Raw genomic sequence first — 22,213 nt, 5'->3', positions numbered from 1 at the left:
GGCACTTCTGGCCAGGAGGGTGGAGCAGTTCAGTGAGGTCATGGGGGACCCAGATTGTGCTGCAGTGTCTGCAGTTCCTCCAGTCACAGGGTATCTGCCAGGAGCAGTCTGCACTGCATGGTTCTTCACTCACTACAACAGGAACAGGGAAGGCTCCCAAGCTTTCCCAGTACAGAAAAGAGTTTCCCAGAACGCTTCCTATGCGCACACCTTTCCTTGCATCTTACTGGTCCAAGCTGCGTCATATGTCCCTTTCTGAACCAATCACTTTGTGTGTAGGGGGAAGGGTTAGAATTCCCTGAGACCAATCAAAACTACTCCTGGATTGGAGAGGGCGTGGCTAGTTCTTCTGAAGTCCATTGGGTCTTGGGGAAGAAATAGATGTCTGGAAATAATTGGGGTTCTGCTAGGGAGGTCATGCAGGGTTAAGATCCAGCAGTGTCCACTATAGGAGCCCTCCACACAGGGCAAGGCACCCTGGGCTTGAGCAAAGTTCTACTCAGCTCTCACATCCTTTCCTGGAATTATGGGGGAAAGGTGTGTGTGTGTGTGTCCCCAGGAGGAAGGGCTGGGGGTAGTTTGGGTCCTTAGAGCGTCTGTCCTTCCTCAGTAGGTCTGTCCAGCACTGCACATCGCCCCTTCCCCCAACCTGAAGAGCGGCGCCAAGCAACGGCGAAGGTTCAGATGTGTGTCTCTCTTTATTAGCACTTTCTTTGAGTGGAGGGCGCCTCTTCTGGGTTGTACTACAACTTCAAGTTCTTGCTTTTGCTCTTTTCTTTCTCATCCAGTGCTTTCTGCAAGTTCATGTTCACCGCATTTTTCCGGTGCCACCGTCCTGCAGAGAGCAGGGAAGGAACCAGCACAAATCACCCAGAGGACCTCTGAAGTGTCCAGGCCCCAGTGGTAACCCATATGTCTTCTGAACCCACCCCAGAGTTCTAGCTGCTGCTGTGGTCTCTCTCTGGACCTTGGGGCCAACACATCCTGCCCAGGGAGTGCCCACCTCCCACGCCCCCAGCTCCCCACCTACCCAGATCATCCGTCTTCCTGCCATGCCAGTGCTGTAAGTCCCTCACTGATTTCTCAATCACCTCAGGGGTGTAGGAGGCCTTCATGAGGCTCTTCATCTCCTGTGGGGCCCCTGTGGAACCCCATGAAGAAATCCCCAGAAGCCCCAAGTCAACAGAGTTCAGGTACTCCAGGGTTCCTATGTCAGTTTCCCCTGTGGATGGTGGATTGTGGAAGGGCGGGGTGTGGGGAGAGTTAGGCAGAGGGAGGCCGGCCTAGGCTCAAATACCAGCTCCATCATTTATGAACAGTGTGGCCTCAGACAAGATTTTAACGTCTCAGAGCTTGGTCTCTTAATCTATTCAAAGGAATAAAATGTTCTCGCAAGACTGGGAAGATTACGTTCATTGGAGCAGCTGGCACGTGGCAACTGATACTTGTATTTTCAGAAAATGTTTATGTCTGTGTGTAAAGTTAAAACACACACACGCAAGAAAAGAAGTTACCATGATCAAAAGTCAGAAAAATCATCAGAGGACCAAATTCCAAAAAATAACAAGGATTTGAATGATCCATTACAGAATATAAAATAAGTACCATTTAATGTGTGAAGTTGTGAAAAAGAGAATAAAAGTATAAGCAAAGAATAAGAAACTAACACAACATTGTAAAGCAACTATACTCCAATAAAAAATATAAAATAAACTAACACAACATTGTAAAGCAACTATACTCCAATTAAAAAAAATTAACACAACATTGTAAAGCAACTATACTCCAATAAAAAATATAAAATAAACTAACACAACATTGTAAAGCAACTATACTCCAATTAAAAAAAATTAACACAACATTGTAAAGCAACTATACTCCAATAAAAAATATAAAATAAACTAACACAACATTGTAAAGCAACTATACTCCAATTTAAAAAAAGTTAACACAACATTGTAAAGCAACTATACTCCAATAAAAATTAATTTTAAATAAATAAATATATATATGAGAAAAGAATAAGAAACTATCCAGAAAGAACAGACAGATTAGTAAAAGAAGCAAATGGAATTTCAGAAATTAAACATAATAGTTGAAAGGCAACGGATGGTAAGAGGCCTGAGATTTGCTTCAAAATAAACTGGGGTGGGGCTTCCCTGGTGGTGCAGTGGTTAAGAATCCACCTGTCAATGCAGGGGACACGGATTTGAGCTCTGGTCCGGGAGGATCCCACATGCTGCAGAGCAACTAAGCCCATGTGCCACAACTACTGAGCTCACGTGCCACAACTACTGAAGCCCGTGTGCCTAGAGCCCGTGCTCCGCAACGAGAGAAGCCACCGCAATGAGAAGCCTGTGCATGGTAACCAAGAGTAGCCCCTGCTCGCCGCAACTAGAGAAAGCCCGCACGCAGCAAAGAAGACCCAACGCAGACAAAAATAAATAAATAAAATAAAATACAAATAAATAAATAAATAATATATAAATAAACTGGGGTGGGAATGAATGGGTGAGTGGGTGGGAAAAAAGATGAAACAAGGTTAGTCTTGTATTGATAATTGCTGAAGCTGTATGATAAGTGCACCATGTACTTATTAAACTATTCTCTCTAAGTTTGAAAATTGACATCATAATGTTTAAAAACAAATTCAACAAACAGGTAAAAGAGCTGATTATATACAGCTGAGAAAAAATGGTAAACTGGTAGATATATCTAAAGAAATTAGCTAGAATGCAGCACAGAGTGGGGGAAATAATGATGTGGAAAATATGAAAAAGCTGTTAAATGAAGATTAAATGAGAAGGCCTAACATATGTCTAATTGTAGTTCTGAAGGAGAGAGTGGAGAAAACGGGGAGGGACAATATGTGGAAAGCTAGTGGCTGGAATTTTTCCAGAATTGATGAAATATATGAATCCTTAGATTCAAGAATAACAATTCCCCAGTGAGTGTAGGTGAAAATAATTCCTTACCTAGGTACAACCAAGTAAAATTTAGAACACCAGAGCAAAGAAATCTTAGAAGTAGCCATAGAGAAAAGACAGATTAGTTACAAAGGATAACGAGTTTGATTAACCATCAAAGCCAGAAGGAAATTAATTGACATCATCAAAGCGCTTTACAAAGAGAAATCAACAATCTAGAACTGTTTACAATAACTGTCTTCCAAGAATAGGATGAAATAAAACTTTTCTGAGCTTAAAATTTACCAACAACAGAATCTCACCCCAAATATCTTCTAAACAACATACGTCAGAAAGAAAAAAATAATCCCAGAAGGAAAATCTGAGATAAAAGAAGGAGTAGTAGGCAAAGAAAGTGGAAACCTTGAATAAATCTAAATACATATCCATTACGATAACAGTACCAATGTTGAATATATGGGCAAAATAATGACTGTGAGAGATAAGTGAAGATTTAACATATGCTAAGCACAGTTTTCATTCAAAACTTTACAGAACTTACTCACTGAATCAACCCTATGAAGATGGGGGTGATTATTACCCCCATCTTGCTGTTGAAGTCACTGAAGCACAGAAAGGCTAAATCACTTGTCTAAAGTGACACAGCTGGTAAGTGAAAGATGGAGGACGCAACCCCGGACCTGCGGCTCCAGAGTCCACAGTTTAAACTACTCTGCTTATGTATAGTAAAAAAAACCCTGTAAAATAATAACATGTTAGCTGTTGGGGGGGTGGAGAGAATAAATGTGAAGCTGTCCAGCATCCTTATATTGTTCAGAAAAGCTGGAATACCTTGATTAACTTTAGAATTTGCTAACTATGCATGTAACAATGTCAAAGATAGGGAATTTCCTGGCAGTCCGGTGGTTAGGACTCCACGCTTCCATGGTCGGGGAACTAAGATCCTGCAAACCACATGGCGTGGCCATAAAAAAAAAGGCAAAGATAACCACTGAGAGAATAGGAAAAGTAAGGACAAAAATTGGATTGGGGAAAAAGGGAAGCTCACTCAGATCCAAAACAAGGGAAGGAGAAAGAAAGCAGCCTAGAAAAATTAGGACAAATGGAAGATACAAAATAAGATCATAAAAATAAATCCGAATATATCGGTAATTAAAATAAATATAAATGGAGTAGGCCAACTGATTAAAAAACAGAGGCTCAGGCCACAGAAAATATTTTCCAGATATATATTCGTTAAAGCATATTTAAAGCAAAAGGACACAAAGAGGATAAACATGGAAATACAGAAAAAGATTAATACCAGAATAATACAAATCAAAGAATCTGGTCATACTATACTAATATGGGACAAAATAGACTGTAAAGCAAAAGCACTATAAGAAATAAAAGCAGGGCTTCCCTGGTGGCACAGTGGTTGAGAGTCCGCCTGCCGATGCAGGGGACACGGGTTCGTGCCCCGGTCCGGGAAGATCCCACATGCCGCGGAGCGGCTGGGCCCGTAAGCCATGGCCGGTGAGCCTGCGCGTCCGGAGCCTGTGCTCCGCAACGGGAGAGGCCACAACAGTGAGAGGCCCGCGTACCACAGAGAAAAAAAAAAAAGGTGGGGAAAAGCCTCCTGGTGGGCTTCCCTGGTGGGGCAGTGGTTAAGAATCCGCCTGCCAATGCAGGGGACACGGGTTCGATCCCTGGTCCGGAAAGATCCCACATGCCACGGAGTAACTAAGCCCGTGCGCCACAACTACTGAGCTTGGGCTCTAGAGCCCACGAGCCACAACTACTGAAGCCACCCGCCTACAGCCCGTGCTCTGCAACAAGAGAAGCCACCACAATGAGAAGCCCGCGCACCGCAACGAAGAGTAGCCCCTGCTCGCCGCAACTAGAGAAAGCCTGTGCTCAGCAACAAAGACCCAACGCACACCAAAATAAATAAACTTATTTTTTTAAAAAAATGCCTCCTGGTAATAATGTGAACTCTGGCCCCAGACTGCCAGAGTTCAAATCCCAATCCCAACCCTGACTATCCCTAGCTGTGTGCCCTTAAGCAAGTTACTTAACATTTCCATGCCTCATTTTTTCTTTCTTTAAAAAAAAGGCGGGGGGGGAATTACAGCACTATAGCATTCTCTGTATAAGATTCTTGTGAGAATTAAAATGTACATGAAGTACTTAGAGCAGGGCTTGGTGAATGTTACATGCGACCCATAAATGTAGCCATTATTATTATTTAAAAATAGTTCCAAAGAATCTACAAACAAATTATCGGAATTAATAGGTGAGCTGAGTCAGGCTTCTGGAGTTAAGATTAAAGAACAAAACTTAAAATTGCCTCCATGTATACAAGCAGCAAAGTTAGAAAATGTGATTTTTAAAAAGTTACTAGGGGGAAGGGTAAGCTGCGACAAAGTGAGAGAGTGGCATGGACATATATCCACTACCAAACATAAAATCGATAGCTAGTGGGAAGCAGCCGCATAGCACAGGGAGATCAGCTCGGTGCTTTGTGACCACCTGGAGGGGTGGGATAGGGAGGGTGGGAGGGAGGGAGACGCAAGAGGGAAGAGATATGGGAACATATGTATATGTATAACTGATTCACTTTGTTATAAAGCAGAAACTAACACACCATTGTAAAGCAATTATACCCCAATAAAGATGTTAAAAAAAAAGATACTATTTGCAATAAGCAGCAAAAAAATAGATAAATAAGAGATTCTTCAAAACAAGTCTAACAAAAAGCTGCGTAATCTTTATTAAAAAAATGACAAAATGTTATTGACGGATATTAAAGGAAGATTGAAATTAACGGAGTTGTAGACCATACTCATGGATTGGAAAATTCATTATCAAAAAGCTGACAACTGTCCCTAAATTGAGCTGCAGGTTCAATGTTCTTCCAATCAAAATACCAACAGGGTTTTTCATGGAAATTGACAAGCTGATTCTAGAATTTATATGGAAGAGCAAAGAACCTAGAATAGCTAAGACATTAGCTGCTCCTGCTGCTGGTGATGGAGTGGTGGGGAGTGGGGACAGCCCAACCAGATATCAGACTACTTATAATACCTTGATAATTAAAAGTGTAATATTAAACCAGTGGGCAGAATAGAGAGCCTGGAAACTGATCCATGCACACAGGGAAACTTGATGGATACCAGCGGTACCACTGCAGGTCACTGGGGTGGGGGGAAAGATGAGATTATTCAATAGAAGGTACTGAGACAATTGCTAATCCACATAAAGGAGGGATTAACAATGAATCTCTGCTTCACACTGAAAAGAGAAATCAACTCCAGATGGATTAAAGACTTAAATGTGAAAAGCAAAGCTAAATATTTTAGAAGACGATGTAAAAGATTATCTTTATGACTCAGCATGGCATAGGATTTCTTCAACCCACTCCTCCTGGAATCTTCTCTATCTCAGTAAATAATAATTCCATCTTTTCAGTTGTTCAGGTCAAAAAGCTTGACATCTGGGCTTCCCTGGTGGCACAGTGGTTAAGAATTCGCCCACCAATGCAGGGGACACGGGTTCGAGCCCTGGTTTGGGAAGATCCCACATGCCGCGGAGCAACTAAGCTGTGCACCAAAACTACTGAGCCTGTGCTCTAGAGCCCACGAGCCACAACTACTGAGCCCACGTGCGGCAACTACTGAAGCCCGCGTGCCTAGAGCTTATGCTCCACAACGAGAAGCCCACGCACCACAACAAAGAGTAGCCCCCGCTCGCCGCAACTAGAGAAAGCCCGTGCGCAGCAACAAAGACCCAACGCAGCCAAAAAATTAAATAATTTAATTTATGAAAAACAAAAGAAAAACCTTGACATCAACCTTAATTCCTCTCTCACACACCCCAAATCCATTGATTAGCACATTCTGTTTGCTCTGCCTTCCACACATAGCCAGGTCACTCCTGCATCCAGGTCCTCCTGCATCAGGTCACCTTCACCATTATCTCCCTGTGCCGCCATACTGCACAATAGTATCCACTAGAGTCGTGCAATGCACCAGCCCTGCTCTCGAGACCAAGCCTCCATCATTAACCCCACCTGGATTTTTGCAGTCACCTCCTCACTGGTTTCCCTGTTTCTGCCCAGCTCCCTTACTTTTCTTCTCAGCATAGCAACAGTAGTGATCCTTTAATCTAAGTCAAACAATGCCCTTCTCTGCTTAAGACCTTCCCGTGGCCTTCCCCACCTAGCCCGTTTCCTCTCTGATTTCTTCTCCCTTGTCTAGCCACTGCTGTACCTCCCCAACCTGGAGCAGCAAATGCCAAGATCTGGGCGGGTGGAAACGGAGGGGGACACATGGGTGAGGCACACTGACAGTTGGGTGCAGAGAGCAACGCCCTAATTTGTAGCGCTTGCCAATTTGTGGAGTGTCAATGCAGTTGACCCTTGAACAACATGGGTTTGAACTGCTCGGGTCCACCTATGTGTGTATTTTTTTTTCAATAAATATAGTACCTGTATGTTCCTTTTATAGATCTTTAAAAATTAACTAGGCATGGGGAAAGTTTGTGTTTGGTAGGAAGTCACAGTACATGGGATCAAAAGAACTAGGGTTTGAGTCCTGATTCTATCCAAACTATCTCAGCTTCCTGGCCTTGGGTGAATCATTTATCAGTTCTTTTGTTTTTGAGTCAGAGATAGCAGTACTTGGATTTCTGACTGTGGGGTGGTGTAGGCACCCCTGACTCCCCCGTTGTTCAAAGGTCAATTGCACGACCACGGCCAATTTTAAGATCGCTCATGATGCCAACAGTTCAGTAAAATTTAACAATCGACTCTTAGAAGCTGGAGCAAGCTGGTTTGCACTGGTTCCCAGGGTTTGCCCCCTTGACACAATTGTGTTTCTCAGGCTGGGTGAGGGGTACACAGACGCTTTTTATATCATTCTTTTAAATGTATGTAAACATCACCATATAAAGGCCTACGTAAGAACTACTGAGTGATCATTGTTAAAGACAAGTGGAAAGGCCGATTCCTGAGGCCCAGAACAGGACAATGTGAGCTGTATTCTCTCTCCTCTCCCCAAGCACCACCCCTTCTTCAAGCTCAAAGGAAAACCCAGAAAGGCTTCCAGTGGCTGTCTGGTTCCTCGGGTGATGGGGCTCTGAGCCAGGTAGGAGGTTTACCAGGCCCTGGGGACACTGGAGAAGGCATGGAGTAAGGATGGAGGAAAGAAGGGGGCCAGGAAGACTTGACCTTTTGCAATGAGGTCAAACTAGAACGTGGGGCTGGAGAGAAGCCACCACTTGCTGACCAAGGACCGGCATCCGAGCAATCGGTTAAACGCTTGGGAACGGGGTCCTAGCTCCGGAGGTGACCCAGTGCCGGGAAAAGACTCTGGGACTTTGGAGGCAGAAGAAAAACCTGGATTTGAGTTTCACATCCACCTCCTACTACTCTGGGCAAATTGTTTCCCATCTGCCTGTGATATGGAGCTAGGAGCAATCCCCTGACAAACAGGACCGAGGGGGACCCAGAGGACACACTGCAGATGTCCGGGCCTCCGACCCACACTTTGGCCCAGAGGTGCCACGAGTGGGATCTGAGAAAGAAAAGTGCTGGCCTGTCAGCTACTAATCACTCACTGTGGGAATTCCCTGGCGATCCAGCGGAATTCCATTGCAGGGCGCACAGGTTTGATTCCAGGCCTCAAGGCTCAGACACAAAATTAAAAAAAGAGGGCTCACTGGGGGCTGCAGGCCAAGCGCCTGCACAGAATCCTGCCATGTTATTAGCCCCGTTGTACCAGGAAGATTGGCTGAGGTTAAGGATCCTGCCCGAGGCCACACCCATCGGCTGAGCTGACCTTTGAACACAGGAAGCCTGGTACTGTCACTGTAACCAAAGGTGGCCAGACCAGGGGTGCCCCGGCCTCCTCTTGGCAGACTAAGACACCAGAGGTACAGGGAGAGTAAGGGCTGACTGCCAACTGTATAGTGAGGACAGACTCGCCAGGGGACTGGACATTCCCAGCACTCGGCGTAGAGCCTGGCACAGAGGAGGCCCTTGGTGGCCGTGAAATGAGTGTCCCTGGAGATGTATCCTGGGGTCTTAGATTCCTTTGGGGGTCCAAGTCCTCCCTTGCCCAGTGCCTTGGGGACTATGGGCGTTCACAGCCCCCACCCTTGCCCTTCAGCCTGACCTTGAAACAAGTTTGACCGCATGTTGTAGCCCAGATCATAGTAGCCTGAAAAGACGGAGGTGATTTCAGTGGGACTCTGGATCCTGCTGGGCCGTGAGCTTGCCCTTTTCTGGCCCTTCAAGGCTTCACCAATGGCCCTTTGAGCCTGAGTAGGGAGGGAGGGAGGGAGGAGAGACAAGGGGTAGAGAAGCAGCGTCAAGTCCCCTATCTCCCCTCTAACTTCTCCTGCCTCTGACCCTGCCTCCACCACCCTCACCCCACCCTTAGCCTGCAGCCTTCAACCTACTCCCTACCTGCACCCTTCATAGCTGAAGTCCCTCCACACTCCCACACCACCCCACCTCCCACATGGGCCTCGGGCATCAAGCATGAGAACGATCATGAACGCTTCTCCCTACATTGGGTACGTACTGTAGAACATCACCAGGGGACATCTTTATAAGATGATATTATTCCTACATTTTATAAATAAGGAAACTGTGCCTCAGGGCGGGGACTTGCCCATCACATAGCCGGTGACCGAAGCCCTGGCTTGCCTACTACAATGGAAGCGTCACACAAGTCAACTCTAGGTGGCTCCTAATATTTCACCAGGGGCAGCTCCTTCCTTGTACCAATAGGGAAACTAAGGCCCGGAGTGGTTGAGCTCAGGCCTAAGAGCCATTAAACCTGGGTTTGGGTCCCAACTCTGCTGTCTACCAGCTGCTGGTTTGGGCAAGTCTTTGCTCCCCTCTGGGCCTCAGTTCCCCTACTCATAAAATGAGGGTGGGGGCAGAACTGGGTGGCCTTTGCAGTAGCTTCCAGTTCTGATATTTGCCGGCCTGATGACACTTGTGATGTGGGTCACAGCTGGATTAAAAAAAAAACAAAACAGATCTCTTGATTTAAGCCCAGGACCACGATGGCCAAAGAGAGAAAGGGCACCTTCCCAAAGCCAGGAGGTGCAGTGAGAGATAGTGACCATACAGCCAACCTCAAGTTGGGACAAGATCCTCCAAGTGGGGCAGGGAGTTTAGGATTGTGACCTCCCAGACTAGCAGGTTGTGAGGCGGGGGTGTACCCCCACCTTAAGATGACAAAATGAAAAGGGGCCCCGCCCATAGCCTTTGTGACCCTGGCTCTCCTGCTTGCTCTGTGTGACCCTGGGCAGATCGTATCACCTCTCTGAGTCTCAGATTTACCATCTGTTAAAAAAGGAAGCAATGACTCCTGCCTGGCCTGCTGCTCAATGTAGTCACCATGAGGGTTGAGACAGTGGCTTTTAAAATACGACTCAAAATGCCAGAGCAGGTGACCAATTGACCAGAAATGGCAGATAAGTTTCATCTCAACTTTCAGTGGATCAGCATTGAGTTCCTAGAATGATGTACCAAGTAGGAAAAAGTGCCAGAATCGATTAGTGATGTCTGCCATGAATGCGGGCTAGGAGAGTTATGGAATGCATGCTGTGTATTTGCCAGCCTGATCTAGTCTAACTGCCTCACTTTACAGATGTAGAGACTAGAGCTCAGAGAGGAGAAGTAACTTATCCAAAGTCTTTCAGTATTCTGGGGCAGAGCCAGGATTCAAACCCAAGTCTTCTGCTTTCCAATCAATCCTGTCCCCTTTAGGAGACTTGAGCTAAAAGCATCTATTTCAAACACAAGACTTCTAACTGCAGAGTCATTATGGGCCAAGGCTCCAGAATCTGCTAGCCAGTTTGGATCCTCCTTAAGTTTGGTTAATTTACTTACGCCTGTTAAGCCTTGGGCTTCTAATCCATAAAATGAGGATAATTTTAGTACCTCCCTCACTGGGAAGATTGAACGGTGAGATGTGACGACTAAACAGTGCACGGGATCTGGCACAGAGCAAGTGCTCAGTAAACACTACTTTCTGATGATGTTATTACAGGGACTCTGTACTCAAGAGCAGCTTCCTTAGGGGTCCTCATTGTCAGTCTCCATGCATGACCCTCCTGCCGCCCTTAGCCTCCTGTGCCCATTCTGACACCTGCTCTTCGGAGATCAGCTGGTCCACCACGTTGCTCCCAAACTTGTGACGAATGTTGTTGGGAATACTGCTGCTACTCTGGCCCTGTGCCCCCAAGTTGGGGACTTCCTCCAGCCCCTGGCACGGCTGAGCCCCCTCTCGGAAGGAGGCCCTCCTCTCCCTCGAGGAGGGTCTGTAGCTCTCCTTCTTCAGGGACCCCGGCTGTGAGTCCCTCTGGGGAGAGTCCTGGCTGACAGCCTTCAGGGATGGAGGCCGGATCTCCTCCAGGGAGGCCTGCCCGAGGGAGCTGCCCCGGGGGCTGTGTCCTTGGTACATGGATGGCTGTGGGGAGACTGGGAGCTGGTACTTGAACTTGGAGGTATCCAGTGGGCTACGGGCAGTTCTCCGGGGGTCCGTGTCCTGCTGGCCTTCCTTGCTGTTGTTCAGATGGGCCCTGGTCAAAGTGGTTGTACCTAAAAAGGGAAGAGAGAAGGAAGGAAGGAGAGGAGACAGACAGATGTAAAGAGTGGAGGGCAGGAAGGAAGTCGGTGATGGGGGTGGGGGTGGGGGGAACAGACAGACACGGAGCCGCAGAGATCCAGAGCAGGAAAAAAGACAGGTACGGAAAGAAGTCATGGGAGCCAGAAGCATGGGTGAGAAATCAGGAGAGAGACCAAGGGGGAGGGTAGTTCAGCCCGCCAAGCCTCCCGCTGGACAGGGCAGCCCTCATTGTTTCTGACAATAGGGACTGCAGCCCAAGCCTGACCAGCCTTGAGGCTAGCTGTGTGACCTTCAGCAAGGGCTGTGGCCTCTCTGTGCTTTAGTGAACCTGGCTCCATTTGGGTAGTCCCCTTCCCCACCTTGAACCCCCCCAGCAATCCAGTTAGGAAAACCAGCAGCTGTGGAAGCTGGCAGAGGGCATCCCTCAGCGTGGCCAAGTCACACGGCTGGAAAAGTACTAGAGCTGGATTGAGCCAGCCTTTGCTCCCCGTTTAGAGCTGCTCCCCAGCCCCACTTCCCTCCTCTGTTCTCCAGCTAATGGAGGGTGTGCTTCCGGGCTCTCCCACCTCAACCGCTCCCCTCCCCTCCCCCCACCCCACTCCTGCCCTGACTCCCAGTTCCGAGGATCTCCCGTTCCCAGCTTACAGGTCTTCTCCTCATTCTCTTCCCCCATCCCTGGCTCCAGCCAAACAGACCGCCACTTCTGCCCCACCACACCCTGCGATGTCCAACCTCCCAGCGTCTGCTCAGGCTAGTTCGCTGCCCGGAAGGCCAGCCCCTCTTTTTCCCTAAGTCAAAATCCTACTGCTTGGGCTTCCCTGGTGGCGCAGTGGTTGAGAGTCCGCCTGCCGATGCAGGGAACACGGGTCCATGCCCCGGTCCGGGAAGATCCCACATGCCGCGGAGCGGCTGGGCCTGTGAGCCATGGCCGCTGAGCCTGCGTGTCCGGAGCCTGTGCTCCGCAGCGCGAGAGGCCACAGCAGTGAGAGGCCCGCGTACCGCAAAAAAAAAAAAAAAAAAAAAATCCTACTGCTTCCTTCCAATGCAGCCCCACCAGGAAGTCCTCCCTGACACCCACCCCAAGTTGCCAGGGCCATCGCCTCCTCTCAGCTCCACAACTCTGTCCCCAGCACGCTCTACAAGTCTGTCTGGATTTTCCCCTTCTCCATCCTTGTGAGCTACAAACCCTCTCATTTCTCTCCTCCATGCGGAAGGGGAGTCACTGAGGCAGGTCCACAGGTGAGTCAGTCCTGGGCCTCCCTCAGCACCCCCCAGAGCCCTGTGTACCAGAGATGCTGGTGACACCCATCAGTGAGCGAGTGAATGAATAGATGGCTGCAGGGGTGTCAGACCCAGGGTCACCCTGCACCCCATCAGTTCTAAAATGTCCTTCCTTCTCATGTTAGCATCGCTGACATCAGGCTGTGTCTGACAACCAATGGGCCCTGGTCTAACCAGCGATGTTTTCTTTCTTAGTGACAGGTACGTAACAGTGCATCTTACAACCCACTGGATGGAGACTTAAAATACACATTTTGAATAATGTTTTACACATTATAATACCCAAGTAATATGTAAACTCTTTCTTACTGGGCAAAATATAGAAAACGAGTCAGTCCCCACCCTCTCCCCACTTCCAGCCATGCCCACAATCCTCAATCCCAGGTTATAGCTGTAAGCTTCTTTGAAGAGCTTCCCTCCCAGACGTTCTAGGTGGGTCCCAGCGCTTTTGAAAGATGCATAGTTTGGCTTCACTTTGGTTTCCAAATGCGATCAGATTCCATGTATTGCTTTGTAACTTGCTGTTTAAAAATTTAACACTGTGCCTTGGGGATCTCTTCTTGGCCACAAACACACACCTAACTTTCCTTTCAAACCGTGCAGGCTTTAGCGACTGCCCTGCCGGTGGATGTCCAGGTTTCTTTTTCAGAGAAAGTCGCTGGAAATGGCAGGTTTTGCCAGCCACAGAGGTTTTTATTTCAAGCCCCCCTTGCCCACCCGTGGGGGCTGCAGACCCTTCCCCAGGGCAGTAGAGACAGAGAAAGCTGAGGTCCAGGCCTGCCCGCTTCCTCCTTGCCCTTCTCCTCCCCACCATCCTCACCCCACGGAGCTGAAGTCGGAGGATCCTCTTCTTGACCTTTTGTCATCGACACAAAAGAGGAAAAACCTGTTCCCCAGAGACCAGACTGCCTACCCTCCCTCCCATCCTGGGTTCTGCCCCCACAAGCAGATAGCCGAGCAAAGGGGGCGCTTCTGGGGACAACTAAGGCTTCCAGGATGGGGACAGTGACCCTTCTCAAAAGAATGGAGGCAGAGAGCATTAAGAGCACTCACCACCAGCCTGGTCAACCACGGCCCCTCCCTGTGCTCGTGGGGAGACTGAAGCCCAGCGCAAGCCTGGGCTCCTGAGCCCGTAGGTCTCAGGGCTCAGGACTCCAGGATCCGTGCTCCCATTTCTCCCAGGCTGTGCTCCTGCCCGCCTCTAAACACAGCGAATGTAAATTGTCTGCTCACCCTCCACCTGCCCTTTGGGCTTAGGAGCGCTCTAATGGCCAGGACCGTGTCTCGTGTCCCCTGGCTCAGAGAGCCAATACCTTCACCAATTCAGCCATCAGGTGAGCACCTACTGTGTGTCAGTGCTGTGCTAGGCACTGGGGCCCCAACAGTGAGCTAACTGGGTCAGCCCCCGTCCTCTTGGGCTTAAATGTTTGTGGAATGAATGAATGAATGTCTGTCTGTAGCTGGCATCCAAGAATCTCAGTGCAGTCCCACGCTTCCTCCACTCCCTTCCCCTGTACAATGGGCAGAGTTCATCCTACTTTACTTGCTGTTGTGAGGATCAAGCGATCAGTCATCAGAGTTCTCCAAGCTGCGTCATTTATCAGAATCCCCGGCAGGCACTCATTAGAAATACAGATTCCTGGGCCCCTCCTAGAGCTGCTGCAGCAGAATCTTCTTGGGAGAGGCTGGGGTCTGAGTGTTTAACTAGGCCTCCAGGTCATTCGGGGCTTTGGAGAGAGCTTCCAGCAGGAGCCTTGCCCCAGCGTTCCTGAATGCGCCTCTCTCCACATCCCACCCGCCAGCCCCTCACCCGTGGGGACCTTTCTCAGAGCTGACCTGACCCAGTCATTCCTACATGGAAACCCTTCCCCTCATCCTCAGGGCAGAGGCCCTGCCCTTGGGATCGGTCCCAGGACCCCAGCCCAGCCTCCTTGCCCACCTCCCTTCTCCAGCCTTCAAGCCATATTGAATTTCATTCAGCTTCACCAAATCACCAGCCCACTCTAACTTCCAGACCTTTGCCCGCACTATTCCCCAGGCCTGGGACACGCTTTTCTCCCCTCCTTGGGCCACACCACTCCCTGCTTTTGGCTCACTCAGGACCTACATGGACCTTCCACTCACAGAGACCAGGCCCCTGCTGTGTTCTCCCATATCCTGCCTTTCTGGTGCACAAAGGGTTGCTGCTTTGCCCCTGAGCCTTGAGAGTGAAGCCAGCAGGACCCTGTAGGGCCCTCCTGGGCACAAAAGCCTTTCTGGGTTCCCCCTTTCTTATTTGCAAGTTAAAGGCTTCAGCTTCCCTAGACCTTCCCTGAGTTCCTAAGGGCAGATTCAAACAGCTGCTACTCAGGGAGAGGAAGGAATGCGGAAACAAAGGAGGAACCATCAAGAAACAATAGTGCAGGGAATTCCCTGGAGGTCCAGTGGTTAGGACTCTGCACCCTTGCACGGGTTCAATCCCTGGTCCGGGAAATAAGATCTCACAAGCCACGTGGTGCAGCAAAAAAAAAGAAAAGAGCAATAGTGCAGTGATTAAAGCAGGGTCCTAGTTCCTCCTCGAGCGATGTACATAACAATATCTTCCAGTTCTTCTCAGGAACTAAGGTGCCAACGCAGGTGGAGGATGGTAAGTTCAGGCCAAGCACAGACTCCTGGAGCACCACCCTGCTACCTCACCACCAGCCAATCAGAAGGAAGCCACACACCCTGCAGCCCTCACCCTAAATTTTGCCTATAAAAACTTCTCCCTGAAAACCATCAATGAATTTGGGGGTTTTGAACACGAGCCACCCATTCTCCTCGCTTGGCCCTGCAATAAAACTTTCTCTGCTCCAAACTCCGATGTTGCGGTTTGTATGGCCTCCCTGTGCCTCAGGCACATGAACTTGTGTTCGGTTACAAGAGGGGACACTGCAGTGGGGTCATAACCCCCAGGCCTGGCAGATGGGAGAGGCTCAGCAATACTCGTGCCCTCTCTTTTCCTTCTGCCTTCGAACGGAAGCCCTGAGGAAGTTAGGGCCACATGGTGGGTCTGGAGGCCAAAGCAAGACTGAGGGAGAGGGGGAGGGGGCTGGTCTCTGCTGCCCCCAGGGGGTCCCTCCGGAAGTCCTGCATGTGCATTCAGCATGTCCCTGGTCCCCCGTCCTACCTGCTTTGTGGTCCAGCTCCATCAGCTCTTGCTCTGCGACAGGTAATTCCAAGTTTAGCTCTGCAGACAAAGAAATACACACGGTCATCTCAGATGACAGAGAGGGCTGAACAGGACGGCCTGTGACCGTCTGCCCAGCCCCTGACCAGAGGTCCCTCCGTGCTGCCTCCAGTGCTCTCAGGTACCCAGGAGCCCCCGCCCCATCCACCCACCACCCCTGGCACTGGGCCTGCTTCCTCGACCCTTGCAGGCTGTGCTGTCTGTGGAAAGCCCTGGTCACCCCCATCACCTGTGCCTCAAAGGCCCTTCTCAAACAGACTGAGGGCCTGGGACTCCCCTTCTTCCTTTGCAATCCTTTTCTTCTATAATATTTTCTTCCCCATCTGTACCACCCAACACTCCCCTAGGAGCCCCCAGCAGACCCCTTGCTGGGAGGGGCATTGCCCCAAGCCCACCGTCCTGGTGACTGTTTGCCTCTCTGCAAATAGGATTTTGCCCGTTCTTTTACCAGCTGGTCATTCAAGGAAAGGAACCAGCTTGGCCAAGGTGGAGGAGAGCCAAGAGCAGGAACGGACTCTGGGATGATCTCAGCCTTTCCTCCAAAGAACAGGCCTTTGGGTCAAACTAGAGTGCCAGCTCTGGCATCTTCAGAAGCCCCTGCAGCTCTCAAGTTTGGGTTCCTTTTTCCTAGGTCATCTTTTTCTTATTCATATTCTCTTATTTTATTGCATGTGTTTTTTTAAAGGCTTCTGTGAATTTTGTAATTCAACTAGGATAAGACAGTTTATTGTATAATTGGATAAGGAAAGCATAGAAGCAGCAAGTCAGAGCTGGAAGGGATCTTTGAGATTAGCTAATCCAGTCCCTTCGTTTTATTTATTTATTTATTTATTTATTTTTATAAATTTATTTATCTATTTTATTTTTGGCTGCGTTGGGTCTTTGTTGCTGCACAAGGGCTTTCTCTAGTTGCGGCAAGCGGGGGCTACTCTTCGTTGCAGTGTGTGGGCTTCTCATTGCAGTGGCTTCTCTTGTTGCAGAGCAAGGGCTCTAGGCACACGGGCTTCAGTAGTTGTGGTGTGGGGTCTCAGTAGTTGTGGTGGGGGGTCTCAGTAGTTGTGGCGCAGGGGCTTAGTTGCTCCGCAGCATGTGTGATCTTCCTGGACAAGGGCTCGAACCCGTGTCCCCTGCATTGGCAGGCGGATTCTTAACCACTGCACCACGAGGGAAGCCCCAGTCCCTTCATTTTACAGGTAAAGAAACTGAGGTCCCAGGTAGAAGGAGTGACTTGTCTGAGGTCACCCAGCAAGTTGGTCTGCTGGTAAACTCAGAGCAGGTTAAGAATCAGATGAATTTTGAAAAGTCACCAGGCAAAACACCCTATTAATTCTGACTTGTTTGGTGATTGTGCAGCTTCTGATATGACTTTTCATGAGTCTTATCCTCCTGGTATTCATACACTATGTTCCCCTCCTAACACTTGAGTGTGGGCTGGACCTAGTGACTTGCTTCTGATCAAAAGAATATGACAGAAGTGAGAGGATGTCACATCCAGGATTAGGTTAGTGACTTCTGTCTTGTTCACACTCTTCCTCTGGTCTCCTTGCCCTGTTCGCTCTGATGGAAGCAGTACCATGTTCTGAGGTACCCTACAAAGAGACTCATGTGGAAAGAACTGAGGGTGGCCTTTGGCCAAAGCTAGTAAGGAACAGAGACCCTTATTCCAATATCCTCAAAGAACTGAATGAGGGACTTCCCTGGTGGCGCAGTGGTTAAGAATCTACCTGCCAATGCAGGGGACACGGGTTCGAGCCCTGGTCCAGGAAGATCCCACATCCCGTGGAGCAACTAAGCCCCTGTGCCACAATGACTGAGTCTGAACTCTACAGCCCGTGAGCCACAGCTACTGAAGCCCACGCACCTAGAGCCTGTGCTCTGCAACAAGAGAAGCCACCACAATGAGAAGCCCACACACTGTAACAAAGAGTAACCCCTGCTCTCTGCAACTAGAGAAAGCCTGCACACAGCAATGAAGATCCAATGCAGCCAATAAATAAATAAATAAAAATTAAAAAAAAAAGAATGAATGAATCCTACCACCTGAATGGTTCCTCCCCAGTTGAACCTTGATATGAGAATACAGCCCACCTGACACATTAATTGCAGCCTATGGTAGACCCTGAGCCAGAAGACCTAGTCAAGCCACACCCAGGATCTTGATCCATAGAAACTGTGAGATAATAAATTTGTATTTTTTTAAGCATTTAAGCCACCATTTTAAGCCACTAAGCTTTGTGGTGATTTTTTAAATGCAGCAATAGATAATATGTATTTTGGTGCCAAGAGTGGGATGCTGCTGTAACAAACACCTAAAATAGTGGGAGTGGCTTTGGAACCAAGCAGTCAGTGGAGCCTGGAAGGATTTTGAGCAACATGATAGAAAAAGCCCAAATTGCCTTAAACAGACTATTAGTAGAAGTCTGGTCTTAGAGGATGCTGCCAGTGCAGGCACAAAAGGAAGTGAGGAAGATGTTCTTAGATCCTGGAGGAGGACTGGTCCCTGTTACGTAGTGGCAGAAACATGGTGACTCTGTCATCAGCAGTTATGTGGAAAGCAGAATAAGTGACTAATGAACTGGGTGATCCAGTGAAGATTTCCAAGCAAAGTATTGAAGGTGCCTCCTGGTTTCTTCTTGATGCTTGTAGTGAAATGTAAGAAGAGAGAGAGAAATTTGAAGGAAGGACTGTTAAATAAAAATGAGGCAGGACTTAGTCATTCTGGAAATTCTCATCCTCTCCAGATGTCAAAAGATGCTAAAATTAAGAAATAGCTTCAGAGGACTGTTGGTAAAATGTAGCCAAGGCTGTGACTGTTTGTTATAGCCTTAGAAAGATGAAAGATCAGAGTATTATTCAGTCCCACAAAAGGCCCTTTAAAGAGATAAGGACGTGCCTCACAAATCCTCTTAATGGAATAGGGCCTCTCACCAGTTTAAGGATGCTCTCCGTCAACAGAAACCCCAGTGGAAAAGAATGTGACTTTTGGCTAATGGAGAGAATCCCTGTAAGTTTCACAGCTTTTGAGAAAAGTATATTGGTGAAAATACTGACAACATGGAGTGAAAGGGACAGAGAGAGTACAAAAGGAAAAGAGATCAGTGAACTCCCAAATTCTACTGGAAGAAAACAGTCAGAGAAAACTACTCAGCTGCAAACATGTGCTCCCTTAAAAAAAAAAAAAAGAAAAAAAAAAAGATATTGTATCAAGTAAAAGCAAGAGTCCATACATATGGCAGAGCAGAGAGCATGGACAATTATCTCCAAACCTTGAAAAATCAAGGGAAGTCCAACATTTGCCTGACTGGATTTCAGAATTGCTATGGACCAGTGAATACCTCATGTCTGAATTTTCCTCATTTTTGAACAGGAATATCTATAGCTCTTATCCTATATCTGCCACACCATTGTACGTTGGGTGCGTTCAGGCAGATAGCTTAGTTTCACGGATCTACTGATAGAGAAGAATGACACGCAAGGAGCCTCATCCACACCTGGACCCGATTTCTAGGGCCAGATTCTAAAATTGAAGCTGATGCTGTAATCGGATGAGACTTTTGGAGCTCTTGGGAGGGGATGAATGTATTTTGCATGTGGAAGGGATATTTATCATCGGAGGCTAGAGGGTGGACTGAGGTGGGCAGTAACATGGCTCCCAGTGACCCTTAATTCCTCAGTATTTACACACTTGTGTAATTCCATCACTTTGAGTATGGGCTGAACCTACTGACTTGCTTCTAACCAGTAGAATATGGTGAAAATGATGGGATGCCACTTCCAAGATGAGGTTATAAGATTGTGACTTCTGTCTTGTTCACACTCTCTCTGGCTCTTCTCGGCTCTTCTTGCACTGATGGAAGCAGTTTCTTTGTTGTGAGCCGCCTTCTGGAGAGGTCCACGTGGCAAGGAATTGAGGGCCGCTTGCCACCAACTCGAGAGGAACTGAGACCCTCAGTTCAACAATCTGAGGAATTAATCCTGGCCATGGAAAGGGCCCTTCTCTAGTTGAGCTTTGAGATGAGACAGAAGCCCTGGCCAATATTTTGATCCCAGGCTGTGAGAGACCCTGAGACAGATGGCCCGTTGAAGCTAGATCTGTATTCCTGACCCACAGAAACTATGAGATAATGAATGTTTTCTTAAGTCACTAAGTTTGGGGTGACTTGTTATACAGCAGGAGATGACAAATACAGCTCATGTATTAAGTATTCTCACATCTAGTAGATTAGTCTCTCTTCACAAGGACTCAGTGAGGTGTTTGGAGAAAGTATTAACTCACCCTCTTTCACAGTTGGAGAAAATGAGGCTCAGAAGAGAAATAGGACCTCACCCAGGTGGTGCTGAAACCAAGCCCCACTTCTATCTCCTTCAAGTTCTCTTTCTGCTCCTGTCCCCATTCCCCATCCCCAGCCACCCACCTGATGTGTCCACAGGAGCTGCCCATCTGCCCCAATAGCACCCTCAGTCCAGAGCGGCCTGGACTGGCTTGAACGGAAGTGTAGACTCACGTCAGTTTCTGATTTGGAGAGAAAATCCCAAGAGACGTCGGGTCAAGGAGGGAGGGAAAGTAGATCCTGTTACGGTCTGAGCATTCCACTCACAAGCAACTCTGAATAGAGAGAAGGAAGATGAAGCCCCATGTCCTGGCAGACCCCTGGCCCACCTCAAGGTCCCTGCCTCACCTCTCCACTCTCTCTCATAATGTCAGAAAACCGTGAACCACCCTGGTGTGTGCGGAAACCCAGGAGTGCAGATCTGTGCAGCACAACTGCTGCTGGAGACCAGTGGATGGTTGCTGGAGGGCAGCCCCCCACGTGCACTGGAGTTGCCATGGCAATCACTGTACACAGGGCTCTGTTACCTCAGCGGAATGATAGGCCCACCCTGGGGAACAGAGGCCAGGGAGAGCCAGTACTAAGAGGGCAACAGGGGGCTTCAGGTGTTGTTTACTCTCTCATCCCCTAAAAATGTCCCCTGAGTATTCACCACAGGCCGGGTTCCGTGCCAGGCAGAGAGGGCTCAGACGCCATCAGGTGTGAAAGATGTTCTTGGGATTACAAAGCATTAAGTAGAGGGAGTGATTAGTCATTTCTGTGAAACGCCCAGCACATTCCCTGGCACAGAATGAGGTGTCACCTGTAATTCTCAGCCAACCCCATAAGTGATTCATCAGCAAGTCCTGCAAAATATACCAAACTCAGACCCCTTTACCCACCTCCACATCCCCCCGGCCCCTGGTAGAAGCCAGCACCACCCCTTGCCTGGGTTAACAGATTTGCCTCCTCCCTGGTCTCCTTCCTTTGCTCCTGTGCCCTGCATTGATTATCCACTGTTTCGTAACAGCATTACCACAGGCTCAGCAGCCTAACATACTTTATCACAGTTTCGTGAGTCAGGGTCTGGGCATGGCTTAACTGGCTTCTCTGCTTTGGAGCCTCAGAAGGCTGCAGTCAAGGTGTTGGCTGGGGCTGTGCTCTCCTCTGAGGCTCGACTGGGGAAGGATCTGCTTCCAAGACCATGAGGTTGTTGGCAGGACACAGTTACTCATGGTTTGTTGGACTGAGGGGCTCAGCCAGAGGCCATCCTCGGTTCCTTGCTATGTGGGCCTCCAACACGTCACTCACTTCATCCAAGCCAGCACAGGAAAATGCCCAGCACAAGATGGGCATTATAATCTCACGTACTGTAATCACAGAAGTGTCAACTATTATAGACTAAATGTTTGTGTCCCCCCCAAATTCATATGCTGCAGCCCTAACTCCCAATGTGATGGTATTTGGAGGTAGGGTCTTTGGGAAGTAATTAGGTTTGGATGAGGTCATGAGGGGTCCCCACGATGGAATTGCTGTCCTTAGAAGAAGTGAAAGAGGGACCAGAGCACTGCTCTCCCCCTCTTCCCCTCTTCTCTCTCTCCAACATGTGAGGACACAATCAATGAGAAGCCAGGAAGAGAGTTTTCACCAGGAACCAAATCCACTGGCACCTTGATTTTGGACTTCTAGCCTCCAGAACTGTGAGAAATAAACCTCTGTGGTTTAAACCAGCCAGTCCTGTTATAGCAGCTCAAGATAAGACAGCATCCCACACCATTGCTATATTTTGTTGGTTAAAAGCAAGTTGTGGTTTCCACCCACACTCAAGGGAGGGGATTGCACAGGAGGTGGACATCAGGA

General features: G+C 48.4%; 1 protein-coding gene across 3 annotated transcripts; it reads right to left on the bottom strand.

Moving 5' to 3' along the window:
- Nucleotides 1-679: 679 nt before the first annotated feature.
- CIMIP4 (ciliary microtubule inner protein 4) lies at nucleotides 680-16,512 on the bottom strand. 3 transcript variants are annotated; one of them, XM_060306759.1, is made up of 6 exons: nucleotides 16,439-16,512; nucleotides 15,984-16,043; nucleotides 11,075-11,526; nucleotides 9,083-9,227; nucleotides 1,031-1,141; nucleotides 680-835 (listed from the first exon to the last, which is right to left on the bottom strand). In XM_060306759.1, exons 2-6 carry the CDS (start codon nucleotides 16,003-16,005, stop codon nucleotides 744-746), a joined length of 822 nt encoding a protein of 273 aa, XP_060162742.1. In that variant the 5' UTR covers nucleotides 16,006-16,043; nucleotides 16,439-16,512; the 3' UTR covers nucleotides 680-743. The 3 variants fall into 3 exon arrangements, with proteins under 3 accessions (XP_060162742.1, XP_030711943.2, XP_060162743.1); XM_030856083.2 differs by lacking the exon at nucleotides 16,439-16,512 and adding an exon at nucleotides 16,273-16,367; XM_060306760.1 differs by lacking the exons at nucleotides 1,031-1,141; nucleotides 16,439-16,512 and adding an exon at nucleotides 16,273-16,367.
- Between the last annotated feature and the right edge of the window lie 5,701 nt (nucleotides 16,513-22,213).

The sequence above is a fragment of the Globicephala melas genome, chromosome 10 (assembly GCF_963455315.2).
Source record: "Globicephala melas chromosome 10, mGloMel1.2, whole genome shotgun sequence".
Lineage (NCBI taxonomy): Eukaryota > Metazoa > Chordata > Mammalia > Artiodactyla > Delphinidae > Globicephala > Globicephala melas.
The sequence above is the reverse complement of the archived record's forward strand: the minus strand, read 5'-3'. Positions and strand labels throughout refer to the sequence as shown.